A 14,900-nucleotide genomic window follows, 5' to 3' on the forward strand; every position below is an offset into this window, starting at 1 on the left:
AGAACCAGCATGTGTGGGGTCCAGATGGCAGCAAGGGATTCTGCAGAATACCATCGCCCATGTCAGTCAGCATCTTGGCTGTGCCATAGCTAGCATCTTTTATCTCAGACAAGGAATTTCATTAAATGCAGCCCCATGGATGGCAGGTGGGAGGTAGTTATGCATGGGCACAGTTTCCAAGTGATGATGAGCTTTTTAAACTTAAAAAGTTCAGAATTAAAGAGTTGTTGCAAGGGTTTGCCATTCAATTTGACTTGATTTCACTCTGTCAGGGTCTATTGGAGAAAATGCCTAAGTGTTTTCTGTGTTGCATCTTCTTTGATTTCAGAACTCCTTACAAGCTCCTTGCAGATCCATCTGTGGAAAAAGCTTCAGACAGTGTGTCCTCTAGCACCCCGCTGTGTGTGATCACCAATCGCCCCCCGCCTAGCACTGCCAATGGGGTTACCGCTGCCAATGTGCTCTCAACTACTGGGACAGACTCCTCCACAGAAGCCAGGGAGAGGAGGCGGTGGGTGACAGTTTTTATTTTCATCTATTCAGTATTGCTTTGAGGCAGTTGATAAAGAAGTGGAGCATAGTATTTTTTTTGTCCACCTTAGAATGATTTATGTTGAATGATTTCATATAATTCAGGATTTATCTTTGTTCTCAGAGAAGTTTTGTGAGGATGGAAGGGTGGGAGGTAGAGATCTCAAGGCATTAAAAAGTACTTTGATCTATAAGTGCTATTATTTCATTGATGCTATGAGCCTAAGAAGTGGGAGGTGATTTTTTACCTGTTTTACATATGAAATAACAGAAACATGAAGGTGTTGTTACTTTTAAAGATTACACAGCAAACTGGCAATAAATTCTAAGGAGTATATTAAAATAGAAAAGTTAAAGAATTAAAATTTCAGGGAAAGTTTCAGTTATCCAAAAAAGATATGACTAGAGTAAAACATAGTAGGATATGAGTCAGCATGCTATAGTAAAAGAACAGTTAAGTCTAGAAGTCAGAAGATCCTGGTCCTTGTCTGGCTTCTATCACATAGGAGCCTTATGACTTTGGTTAAGTTATTTAAATTAAATCTTTTTTTTTTTTATTTTTGCAAGGCAAATGGGGTTAAGTGGCTTGCCCAAGGCCACACAGCTAGGTAATTATTAAGTGTCTGAGACAGGATTTGAACCCAGGTACTCCTGACTCAAGGCCTGTGCTTTGTCCACTAAGCTACCTAGCCGCCCTAAATTAAATCCTAAGTCCTTATCTGTAAAGTAGAGATAATAATACCTGCTGTCTTCCTACAAGATTGTCCTGAATATCAAATGAAAGCACTTCATGACTTATAGTCTTGTTCTAATAAGTGTAAACCATTCTGATGAGCTGTTTTACTTTTCCCTTGGAGGTGGAGCATAGGAGAAAACTATAGATTGCAGAAGGAAAGATTCAGATTAGACACTAAGAATTTCTGACATGTGAGACTTGAGATCCCTTAGAAAAGGTCAAGGAAGAAAAAGAGTTTTCTATTTGCCTAGGAGCAAGTAACCTCACAAAGTCAGATCTGATGATCCCTAAGACCCTACTAATTATTTTCCTCATAGTAAACAAAAAGTGTGATTCTAATTACTAACATTTGAATTTAAACTATCTTCAGTTTCTAAAAGAGGATTTTCCTTGTGATAGAATAACAGCCCTGGAGTAGATTTTAATCATTTAAGAAGATTATTTGGGACATTTTCATTCTGTTTTATTTTTAATTGATCTCTGGAACTATAGAGGAATGAAATAAGATTTTAGCATGAGAGAGGAGATAAAAGGAGAGGACAGAATTAGGAAACAAGTACTTTCTCCCTACCAATCATTTCTTTCATTGATAGCATATTAAATGAAGGAAGACTCATTTTTTTAACATTCATCTTTTTGTAAGCTTTTTAGTAAAGATTTTATTTATTTTGAGTTTTACAATTTTTCCCCTAATCTTACTTCCCTCCCCTCCACCCCCACAGAAGGCAATTTGTCAGGAAGACTCATTTTTTTTTTTGCAAGGCAAACTGGGTTAAGTGGCTTGCCCAAGGCCACACAGCTAGGTAATTATCAAGTGTCTGAGACTGGATTTGAACCCAGGTACTCCTGACTCCAGGGCCGATGCTTTATCCACTACACCACCTTGGGGTGGCTACCCCAAGACTCATTTTCTTAAACACATTTCAATAACCATAATTTCTTCATTATGTATTGGTTTGCCACCAAGAAAATATTAATGATTCATTGTTGGACATGTAATATATGTCTAAGTGGTAGCCCATATGTAATTTAGACAGTTTCTAGGTGAAAACTCCTTCCATTTAAATAACTCTACCTTGCCGAGACAATTAAGATCATCCTCATCGTTATGTTCATTCTGAAAAAGAGGGAGGAGTCAAAGAATTCATCATTCATCATACAAGAAGTACCCTCTTGCATCAATCAGCAAGTTGTAGTTTCATGGTTATGGTGCTGTGTCTATATTTGGAGATACAGAACCAAAACACAATAGTCTTTGTTTTCCAAAAACTGAAATTCTCCTGGAGAAGACCACATATGCATTCATAAGTGTCTACAAAATAAAACCAAGGGGAGGAAGAGAGGAGCAAGCAGAAGCTAATAAGGATCAGGAATGACCTCCTCCTCATCATCAATAAACTTATCTTAAATTTCTACTATTTTAAAGTCCTCTAATAAGTACTGGGCATACATAAAAAAAAAAATCATGATTCTTGACCTCAGGGAGCTCACATTCTTTTGGAGGAGGTAATCCATTAAAAAAAATTGATATAAGCACAAGAGACAGTGTAAAGAGGAGGAAATCTCAAGAGGTGAAGTACTATTGATTGAAAAGGTAATGTAGGGATCAGAAAAGTTCTCTTAGGGATGGTGAGATTTGAGTTTTGAAGAAAGTCAGTAAGCAGAGCTGGGTGGAGAGTGGATTAGAAAGGGAAGAGATTTAAAGCAGGGAAGGTTCCTTTAGTCCAGATGAGGGATGAAAAAGTCCTGAGCTAGGGTGGTGGCTTTGTAAGTAGAGATGATTGAGAGAGAGGTTATACAGATAGAAACATAGTCTGGCAATTGGCATGAATTTAGAGGACTGAATCTGGATGACTAGAAGGATGATAGTGTTCTTAACTAGCTTTCCTAAGAAATAGAAAAGTTTGGAATAAGGATCAATTTAGTTTTGGACATAGCAAGTTTAAGATGGGATATAGGATAGCCAGTTTGAAATTTCCAGTAGCTATTTCATGGTGTAGATTATAGCTTAAGAAACAGTAGGATTACGTTAGGATATATATAATTGGTTCCATGGAAACTGACAGTCACCAAATGAGAAAATATGGATAAAAAAATGAAATGGTTCAGGACAAAACCTTGGGATCGCACTCAGAAAGTGTGATATAGATGATTCAAAAAAGAAAATGAGAAAAAATGGTCAGACAGGTAGTAGCAGAACCAGGAAAAATGAAGTATCCAGGAAGAGTGATAATTTAAGAGAGTGCCTGATGCTCCAGAGATAGTCAAGAAGGATGAGGATGGAGGAAGGACCACCATATTTGGCAGTTAAATCATGATTGATGACTTTGAGGAGAGTAGATTATAGCTTTCTGAAGACCTTCAACTGTATAATACAGTTGCAAACTAGTTTTCAAAAGGTTGAAAAATAGAATAGAGGAAGGAGGATGCTGCTTTTTTCTAAAATTTTGGCTGTAAAAGGGAGGAAAGATAATATATCTTGGATGTAGGCAGGAATCAATTTAAACCTAAACATATTTGTAAGAGCAGGGAAGGATCAAGTAGATAAGAGGTTAAAGATTAGAGTAAGTGGGGATTGTGGAGGGCAATCTGCTGGAGAATACAGGTGGGAATGAGATTAAGAGTCAGGGAAAAGGCGTGGTCTTGGACACAGGAAGGGTTTGTAATAAAAGAGAGAATAGCAAATGATATCTGGGATTTGAAATGGAAAGAGATGGAGAAGAAGTGCAGAGATTGGCTGTATGTCCTCATTAAAGTGGGAACTGAGAGGCAGTGATGGAGTAGTTTGGGAACCTTAAGAGTCAAAAAAGTTTGTAATAGTAGGCTATGAAGAGGACAACAGAGAGTTAATTAAGAAAGATTGAAATCATTTCCTTGCTGTTGTGAGGTCTCGTCTGAGATTAGATGAGGTAAATTTGTAGTGGATCCAGTTAACAAGATATTTCAGAAGCAAAAGAGTAGGAGTGGAGGAGGTGAATTGTGGTAGTTATTTAGGTTTGAGTTTGGCCACACATGAGGGGAGATAGGACAAGGAAGTCAAGAAAAAAGAACAATGTAATATTGATTAACTATAGAATTGAGATTGGAAAGTTGAAATCATGAGTTATTATAGAGAACAATAAATAAACCTATTTTCTGCTTTTGGGGGGGGGAATTACAGTTTAAGACTTGTATTAATTCAAATACACATAATAGGATGTGGAGATATTGGAACAAGAACATTAAACCAAGGAATAAATCATTTGTAAATGCATTTTAGGACTAAGAGAGTAGCTTGTAAGTTCAACTTCTGCTAGCACCTCGGGTGGGCTGTATGTTATTCAAGATGCTGCATATCAGAGATGGTACAAGAGAGGCCAGTGAACTGAAAAATGAATTAAGAAGATGTGATCCTATACCCTCAACAGGTTATGATCCAACTAGAGAAATGGAGTGCATTTTAAAGTGCTTTTAAAAGAATAAAGTGAATATAAAGTATTATTGCAATATCTAGACTTTCCACCAACTCTTTTTTTTTTTTGGCGAGTCAGTGGGGTTAAGTGACTTGCCCAAGATCACACAGCTAGGCAATTCTTAAGTGTCTGAGGCCAGATTTGATCTCAGGTCCTCCTGACTCCAGGGCCAAGGCTCTATACACCATGCCACCTAGCTGCCCTTCCACCAACTCTCTTTATCCCAAGAGAAGACTGCATTTATAATAATATTAAGTAGATAGCTAAAAAACCAAATCAACACATTGATCATATCTTTTTAATAAATTGCACTTTGGAGGGAGAGAAGGTGAGGCATTTTACCCTAGGTCAAGAAGGACTGAAGGATTTCTCTTGTTAAATGAAAAAGTTGTAGTTTTAGGACTTTGTAGGAAATCAAGTGGCAAGGTTGTAGGTGAGGAAATGTTCCACTTCCAAGGCTTGGAGTTGCAAATAAGGTGAATAATAAGAAGAGTATTTTGAATAGCACTTAGAGTGTGAAAGTCAGAGAACTGGACAGATTCTCATTTGAAGTAATTGAGTCAATATTTCTGTCATCCTTAGCCTCTCCTTCTGCCTTTTCACAAAAAAACTTTTAGTATCTCATTTCATGTAGTTCTGGGTTGGATGCTACATACTGAATAGGCACTCACATTCTAAAACAGGATACACTGATATGGAAAAATATATAAAAGACATATGTGTCTATGTATAAGGCATGTATTCTCTGGAATAGAATAAAAACTTTAAACTTTGATTTGAATTATAATGCTGTTAGCCTACCTAATAACACTAAGGATATGAGTGAAATTATTCCTAAAACTGTTATGTTGAATGGATCAAATAAGACTTACAGGTATAGAATGCTGAAAATATAATATCTCTTGAGAAGGCCCACCTTTTTTGGAAATGAAAAAGTCATACTCATAAAACATTTTATTATAGCAATTCATTTTCTCTTTTCACCCAAATATGAGTTTATCCTTCCTCCCCCCCCCAACCCCCAAACAAATCAAATTTTTTCCAAGCAGCCTTTTCTCTCTAATAGCATGTGCTACTGCTTAATTCTTTCCTTGAAACTGCAGCATTCCCTGTAATCAGCCTTTTGTTGCACTATAAAAGGACACATCTCAGTTCCTGCTGGGAATCAGTGCAGGCACACAGAGTCTGTTTTCAAAATATCTAATTTAAAACTCATGATGATAGGTAAAATGGGACTTTAAAACTGATTTTGGAGAGGCTGTAGCTCTAGGAAGGGCAAGATTACATGGCCAGTGGAAGCTTTCCTTTTAATAATCAGCTCTAAATTTAATTAGTGTAATTTGATCTTTCAGTAGGGAGAATATTTTGTTTCCTAAATATCAGAAACGTGGGCTTTATTAGAGGGATCTATCATTCTCACCAAGAAGGAAAGAATTTTGGACCAGAGACGAAGCCAATATCTATGTTTGCATGAATATAAATCATTAGCCTACATTCTTAGTATTGGTGAGAGTTATATTTATTTTGCTCACTACTGAGGCTAAGGTTTATTATTGTGTAAAATTTTAAGATGGTTTTTTAGCTTCTTCAATGTCCATGAACATGTCAGAATGAATCAAATGAATTGGTTAGCTTCAAGTCTCATGGGAATCCAGATGATTTACTCTGTTGAGTATTTTTAAAAGAGATATAAGCTTGAATTAGGAACCATTTAAAGTACTCTTACATTTATATTTATTTTGGTGCTATTCTCTCTGTTTTATAGATATGGGAAAATGAGCCCAACAAAAGGGAAATAATAATATTTTTAAGGTCTCTCAGTGAGTTAGCAGAAGACTAACACCTTAGTTCTCCTCAGTCTCTATATTGAATTGTTTAATTAATTCTTCCTTTGGATGCAATTTTTCTTTAAGTTCAGAATTTAAGTCTGAGTTGTAGGACTGCCTGTTTTTTGATTTTTGTTTTTTGTTTCAATTGATTATCCAGGATGAGAGAATCTTATTGTCTCTTTGAATGAACCTTTGACTGAAATCATTGTTCTAATAGCTGTCATACAAATTTGATAGTTCTTTTTTTAATTCATGTTTTTAGCTTTTTTAAAGATTTTTTTTTCTAATTTTATTTATTTAAGGCAATGGGGTTAAGTAATTTGCCCAAGGTCACACAGCTAGGTAATTATTAAATGTCTGAGACTGGATTTGAACTCAGGTCCTGACCCAGGGCCCATGCTCTATCCACTGCTCCACCTAGCTGCCCCAATTTGATAGTTCTTATGGACATTACAAAAACTATTGAAGTCATTTGATTGTAAAGGGATTGATTTGGCTAGTTGACAACAGGTTAGAAATGGAAAGTGGTAACCAGTTGGAAGATAAGCTTATATGGATATCAGGTCTGAACAGCAGCTGTCACAGTGGTATAGTGGTTCATTTTCCAAAGCCAGAAGTTTTCCTTAGCAACAAACTATAAACAGGTTCCTTGCTAATATTAGAGTCCTCTAACAGCACTTATTCACTTGCTCTGTTTTTCCAGTCTCTCTCCCTCACCTTTTATTCTTGTCTATAGCCTCATTCTTTTCTTCTTCCCTTTTTCCTCCCTCCTTCCTATATCCCTCTTCCACTCCCCTTTTCTCTCTCTCTCTCTCTCTCTCTCTGACTTCCCTTTGTATTTCTCCCCCTCCTTTTCTTCCATCTTCTTCCTCCTACTTCTCTGCCCCTTTGTTGTTTTTTTCTCATGTTGTACCAAGTTCTTTTGTCTACTAGAGGGCAAAGACTTTTAGTTTTTCCTCAGTATTCCTTGTACCTAGCAGAATGACACCTATGTTGTAAATGCTTAATAAGTGCTTAAAACTGAATAAGTGCTGAATTATGTTGTAAATGCTTAATAAGTGCTTAAAATTGAATAAGTGCTGAATTAAATTGTGTTGAAATGTTAGGTTATGGTGGTGGTAGGCTTCAAGACATGAATGGATGAGAGGATTTGTTTCTCCTCCCCTTTGCTTGTTTCCTGACAGTTTCATGCTGCATTTATGTTCACAATGCTATGTCAGAATCAACTCAATGACTCTGCTATGGACACAGTATGAAAAGAACTTCAATCAGTGCAAATGTCTTCTAATGCATTTTAGTGAAAAACTATCAAATTCTAATTCTATCATGTCTTATTATTTTCCTGAGCTATACAATTACTCCTTCTAATGTGAAGCAGATGAGACCATTATTGGTTGCTTGAAAAATTTTAGTTTCATAATTTTTTTTATATCTTTTTATGTCACCATTTCCAAATATAGCTCTTCTCTCCCTTCCCAGAATGCCTTCCCTTGTAACAGAGGTTGCTAGAAATTGAATTGCATTGTATTCTCATGAACATTGGAAAGAACCCTTCGTTATCATTGGGTCCTAGATGGAATCATCTAATATATTTTATGTATGAGGAAACTACTATGAAGATAAGTTATGTGACTTTTCCAATGTAGTTCAGAGAGTAAGCTGAACTGGAGTTCATATCTAGGTTTTCTCCAGTGCCCAGCACCACTCTATTGTGGTCTCATCCAGGCTTATAACAGAACTTTAATTCAAGATACATTAGTAGCCCTATGCTAGGTGCTAAGGGAGATACAAAGTTAAAATTAGATGCCATCATGACCCTACTATGTTAACAGGCATAGATAACTATAATACAAAATAATAGGTGAGAACATTACAGTGGTGCAGAACAAAATGCTGTGTGGGGACTGAGTAAAGGTCATTACTAATTTGATTCAGGGAGAGTTTTTTGAACAGATGCTATTGGAGCTGTATTTTTATTTTGTTTTTATCATATAAATATTTGTTTTCCAATTACATATAATGATAGTTTCTGCCAATCATATTTGTTTTGCAAGGTTTTGAGTTTCACAATTTTTCTCCCTCCCTCCTTTCCCTCCCCCCAACAGAAGGCAATCTGATATAGTCTACATTTGCCTCCATGATTGAGCATAGATTGAAACTGAACTTGTTGTAAGGGAAGAATCGGATCCAAAAGGAAGAAAAAAAATCAGAGATAGCAAAATTATATACTACATAAGACAACTTTTAAAAATTGAAATAATAATCTTTGGACTTTGTCTAATCTCCATAGTTCCTTCCCTGGATGCAGATGATATTCTCCAATACAAATCCCCTAAAATCATCCCTGATTATTGCACTGATGGAATGAATAAGTTCACCATGGTTGAGCATCATCACTCCATGTTGTTGTTAGTGTGTATAATGTTCTTATGGTTCTGCTCATTTCATTCAGCTTCAGTTCATGCAAATCTTTTCAGGTTTTTCTGAAATCCCATCCTTCATGATTTGTTATTGAATAATGGTGTTCCATCATATACCACAAATTAAGATGGGCATCCCCTTGATTTCCTATTCTTTGTCACCACAAACAGGGCTGCTTTGAATGTTTTTGTACAAGTGATGTTTTTTTACCTTTTTTCATGATCTCTTCAGGGTATAGCCCCAGTAATGGTGTTACTGGATCAAGGGTATGCACATTTTTTTTTTGCCCTTTGGGTATAATTCCAAATTACTCTCCAGAAGGGTTGGATCAGTTCACATGGAGTTGTATTTTTCAAAGATGATAGAAAATTCACCCACAAAGACAGGAGGAAGGGAGAATGACATAGGGAGCTCTGTGAGCAAATAGCTAGAGACAGGAAAATACAGAGTGTATTTAGCAAAACTGTATAGAGTACAGTTTGTTTGGAGCTTAGAATATGTGGAGCAGAGGAAAATGAAAAAGACTAGAAAGAAAGGTAGGCATGGTAAAAGTATTTTTGATTTTTTTTACCTAGTGGGCAGCAGGATCATTGAAAATTTTTCAGCAGAGCAGTGCATACTCAGTTTGATATACCTGGAGAAGGGAAAAAGTGGAGGAAGGAAGGTATATTTGAAAGCACTGTACACATACATACACATACACACATATCCATACTTATACACAAACACACGAACACACACACACACACACACACACACACACACACACACACACACATATACAAATGTGTATCTCCTCCAAGAAGAATGTGAGCTCCTTCAGGAAAAAGGCTGTTTTGCTCTTGTATTGTCCAGTGCTTAGCAAGTGCCTGGCAGTTAGTAGGAATTTCATAAATGTTCGTTGTTTGATTGACAAGACATACTAACTAATTGGATCCAAGATGAAAATGACAAGAAAAAGTTATGGGAAACACCAAGGTTTTAGATATGGGGACTTGTCAAAGAGCAAATTTAAAGGGAAAGGAGAATAAAATTGACCATGGAAATGGTTCAAAATAGGTAACATGAAAAAGAATTCCAAAAACTCTTTCAATCTCTTCAGTTTTAGTCTAAAAGAAGGATTTGCATTCTTTATGCAAAAGTCTAATGGTAATGCTGCACCATCATTTCTCTTTGTTACTGTGGAACATATAATCTGAGGTCCCATGCAACCTTCCATGTCATAATGAATGAAGCAAGTGAAGCGTGTAGTTTATGTACTTGTTCTAAATGTAAATGCTCTAAATTTTAGAGAAAAAAAAGATTTTCTTCTCTCCCCACCCCTGTACTCTCCCTACTTTTAGAAGGGATTATGGCAGTGTATAATAGAGGAGTGAAAAAGATGGGGCCAAATGTATACTGATTTAAGACTTAAGAAGTTAGACTATTCTATTGGAGATATTACTTAGGAGAGCAGCTGACTATGAATGGGTGGAACAACTAGCTAGACACTTTACATTATACTGAGGAGAAATATTTTAGCAGCTTAATGAAGTTTATAGATAAAAAGCAGATAGAATGAGAGGCAGTTGGTATAGTGAAAAGAGCACTGGATCTGGAGTTTAAGTTAAGAACCTAGTTCAAGTCTCATCTCTGCTGTTTACTATTTGAATGACCTTGAACAACACCCTTAACCATTTTGGATCAATTTCTTTAACTTTAAATTAAGAGTATTATGTTTTGTGGGGGTAGGGGGTGGTGGTGGTGTGTGTATTGGGGGAAGGGGAGTTGGGCATAGATAACGTCTAAGGTCCCTTCCAGCACTAAATACTATGATCTCTATGTATATATAGCAGTAGACATATTTTCCATCACTGAAACTCTGAAAGTTTCCAAATTACTTGTGTAATATTGAATCAAATTACCAGTCCTGTGTTCTGGAAGAAAAAAACAAACCTGTGTCATCTCCTTGAGTATAAATGGTAACACAGAATCTTCTGGAAGCTAAATGACATGAGGGATCAGGCTGAATTAATATGTTCTTCAAGGGAAGTAGCAGTGTGTCTAGGGTTTTTGTTTTGCTTCTTATTTTTATCTCACATTTGCATCTGTTTTGGAAAAAATAGAGAGAGTAATGTTTGTTGTTTCTCAGTATCATACTGCCCAGGAAATACTCATGACTTCCTAGAAAAAACTATGTGCTAACTTTTCTTTAATTTCTAATAGTTTATTATTTTTCTTTATTAAATAACTGATAATTTTTATTAATCTGTCCCTTCCACTATTCCCCTTTCCCCATTTAAGCAATTTTTTTTAAACTGAAAAATCCTTAAATACGTATCTATATAGTTTGACAAAACATTAGTAGTGTCCAAAAAAATCTATCTTTTTTTTGTATTTTAACTTCATCATCTCTCTCTTGGGGAAGTGAGTACTGTGCTTTAACTTCATTCTTTTGGACTTGTGGTTTATTGTTGCATTTATCAGAATTCTAGTCTTTCAAAGTTTGTTTTCTCTGTAATGTTGTTGTATAAATGGTTTTCTTAGTCCTGTTCACTTCAACGTCAGTTCATAAGGTCTTTTCTGTTCCCCCAGAAATTGTTTGTTTCATTATTTCTTATGCTATTATAATATTCTGTTACCTTCAGACTGCCCAAAACAGTCCTTTGGTTTCTAATTTTTATTTGCCACCAAATGAGCTGCTATAAATATTTCTATTCATACAGATTCTTCACTTATTTTGTACATTTTGTACTTAGAGATTTTGTAAATAATTTGTGCCCATAGATCATTTCTTTCTTTCTTTGAATTCTGAATAAGCCTAGTAATAAAGTAGCTTGGTCTGAGTAAAGCAGAGTTTGTTAACTTTTCAGGCATTATTCTAAATTACTTAGCAGAAGGGTAGGACCAATTCCCAACTCTACTAATAATACACTAGTACACTTGTCACCTCCTACATTTGTCATTTTTTCTTCTATTGTCTTTGACAGTTGAATAAATGTGGTGTAGAACCTCAAAGCTGCTTAAATTTATATACTTCTTTAATTAGTGATTTAGAACAACATTTCATTTGATTATTGCTTGACAGTTATCTCTTCATATCTTTTGATAGTTTATGTGTTGGGTAATGGGCTTTAATATCTTAGAAAGGAAATCTTTATTAGAGAAATTTGTTGAAAAAAATTTTTTTTCCCAGTTAATTTGTTTCCCTTCTAATTTTCATTATGTTAACTTTGTGTAAGGTTTTTAATTTTATATAATCAAATTTGTTCATTTTATCTTTATAATTCTGTTACTTGATTGTGAACTCTTCCCTATCCATAGCAAATATGGTATTTTATTTTCCTTGCTCTTCTAATTTATTTATGATGCTCTTTTTATATTCATTTGAAGCTTATCCTGGTGTATGGTGTAGTTTGGGTCTAAACCTAAGTCTGTCACACTGCTACCTGGTTTTTCCAATAGTTCTCTCCAAGTAACTGGGATCTTTGGGTTTATAAAGCTACTGCTGTGCTTCCTTCTATGTGTTGTGAACTTGATCTATCCTTGTCAGCTTCTTTTTTTTTAAACCAGAACCAAATCCTTTTCATAATTATTGTTTTTGTTGTTTTTAGTACAGTTTGAAATTTAATTCTTATAGCTTCCCTTCTCAGTTTTGTATTTTTATATCTCACAACTTTGCTGAAGTCATTAAATCTTTTCATTGAATTTTGTTTGACCTTCCAGAATTCTTAAAGTATATCATTTTGTCAGTGGCAAAAAAAAATAGTTCATTTAAAAATAATATGTTGGAACCAACATTTTCATGTTATTTTATAAACCACACATAAATAAGAGTTGTAAGGATCTCATTTCCAAAATTCCAAAATTAATAATAGATGCCATTTTCATAGTGCTTTCAAGTTCACAAAACATTTTACATTCATTATCTCATTGAGCCTAATACCAATCCTCTGGTGAAAGTACTAAAGGCATTATTATCTCTGTTTTTACAGATGAGGAAACTAAGGCTTAGAGAGGTCAAGTTTCTTGCTCATGGTCAGTCAATCATATAACAGGAAGTATCAGAATTGATTTTCAAAGAAGGTGGCTTTCCTTCTTTAAAGTCCAACTTCTTATTTTTTCAATCTACTTGGTTTGCCTAGGTTTTTCTTTCCTGTAATTTAGAAGGTCCTGACTTTAGGGACAATGGATCAGTTTCCTCAAACTTTTCTAAGAGTAAAATAGTAAGTGGCAGTCATGGGCACCTTTTGATACCTTCCTTTTCAGTGACAAAATGTTTCCAAGAATCTAAACATGTTGTAATCTATTTAGAGCTATAATTAGCTAGTATGGGTACAGCTGACCTTGAAAGGGAGGTTTGGTTTGAGCAAGGTTTCTTTCTGTTTACTCTCTGCCTATCCCCTAAGATATACTTCATAGTTTGAAAATAACCACAACACTGTCTATTAATCTCTATGGAATAATTTTAGCAAAGGGGACCAAGAGTACCTAAAACTCAGACTGTAAGGGGTTAAATCTACAGGGTGAAATAAACAAAAAGTAATATTCAGTTAAAAAATTAAAAATTAAGGTAAATGAAAATTTTAGAGGTGACAAAAATCTCAATTTCTCTTTTTTAAAAAAAAGCCATGACAAAATGGATACAGTTTATTTTTCTAAGAATGTAAAAGCACTTGACAGTTTAGAAAGAGTGGGACCTTGCAATCGTATTTTTTATTTTATTTTTTCCAATTACATGTAAAGATAGTTTTCAGCGTTCTTTTTTTTTGTAAGATTTTGAGTTTCACATTTTTCTAACTCCTTACCTTCTCTATTCCCTCCCCTTGACAGTGTGTAATGTGATAACATGTGCAGTCATGTTAAACATATTTCCTTATTAGTCAAGTTGTGAAGAAACACAACAAACAGGAAATAGATGATAAGAAAGAAAAACTTAAATCCAATTTAAGAAGTGAAAATAATATACTTTAGTCTGTATTCAGATTCCATAGTTCTCTAGATGTGAATATTTTCCATCTTCTTAGAATTGTCTTTGTTCACTGTATTGCTGAGAAGAGTTAAGTCTATCATAGTTAATCATCACACAGTATTGCTGTTAATGTATACAGTGTTCTGTTTCTGCTCACTTCATTCAATATCAGTCCATGTTAAGTCTTTTCAGGTTTTTTCTAATATCCATCTGATAATAATTTCTTTCAGAACAGTAGTACTCCCTCACATTCACATACCACTGATTGTTCATCTGTTCTCCACTTGATGGGCAACACCTCAATTTCCAGTTCTTTGCCACTATAAAAAGATCTATTATAAATATTTCTGTACATGTGGTTCCCGCCCCCCCCCCCCTTTATGATCTTTTTGGAATAAAGACCTAGAATTGCACTCCTATTTTGAAAGTCTTCTATTGTCAGGTACATAAGTACACAGAAAGTAGAGGGAATCCTCCTCTCAGGGCTGGGGAGCCTCTGGTTGCTTCTTCCCTAGTTTCCTGGGTCCTTCAGAGTAAAGTGAGCAGTTATCTAATACTTACTACTCAAAGCTCTCATCAGCCATGTTTTTATAGCTAATCTACTTTCAGATAAAGTTGATCCTTTTTCTTGGGCTGTGACTATTAGCATAAAGTGGGAGGGTCCAAAATGTTTTTTTTTCCTCCCTTCCACTTCTCTCAACTGACTATTTAGTAGAGAAGGTTACCATTGGCTTTATCAGAAAACAGGGTCAGTGTTTTACTAGAGAAAGGGCAAAGGGTGGACATCTGGCTCTGGAGAGCTGGGCATATAGAAGTTTTCTTAGGTGTATTGAGGTAGAGTTTGGAATCAGTTCCTTCTCTCTCTGCTGGTTCTTTAGAAAGTCAAGAAGTGTGGGTTTGCCTGGAGAGGGTTGACCTATTGTATGCTAGGCAGGTGTCCAGCAAACTGCTGCCCTGGCACATCAGCCCCCTCTGAGCTC

The 14,900-nt window shown here is 35.5% G+C and overlaps 1 protein-coding gene across 7 annotated transcripts in view; it reads left to right on the forward strand.

Annotated features, from left to right (window-relative positions):
- Positions 1-14,900, forward strand: part of PPP1R12B (protein phosphatase 1 regulatory subunit 12B) — a 263,657-nt gene that overhangs the window by 114,604 nt on the left and 134,153 nt on the right. For 6 of the 7 annotated variants that reach the window (XM_074222381.1, XM_074222384.1, XM_074222382.1 and 3 more), the window contains one exon: positions 329-511. The exons of the other annotated variant lie outside the window; for it this stretch is intronic. In XM_074222381.1, coding sequence (XP_074078482.1) covers positions 329-511 — 183 coding nt within the window. The remainder of the gene's footprint in view (positions 1-328; positions 512-14,900) is intronic. 7 annotated transcript variants of the gene reach the window in all.

This window comes from Macrotis lagotis, chromosome 2 (assembly GCF_037893015.1).
Source record: "Macrotis lagotis isolate mMagLag1 chromosome 2, bilby.v1.9.chrom.fasta, whole genome shotgun sequence".
Taxonomy (NCBI): Eukaryota; Metazoa; Chordata; class Mammalia; order Peramelemorphia; family Peramelidae; genus Macrotis; species Macrotis lagotis.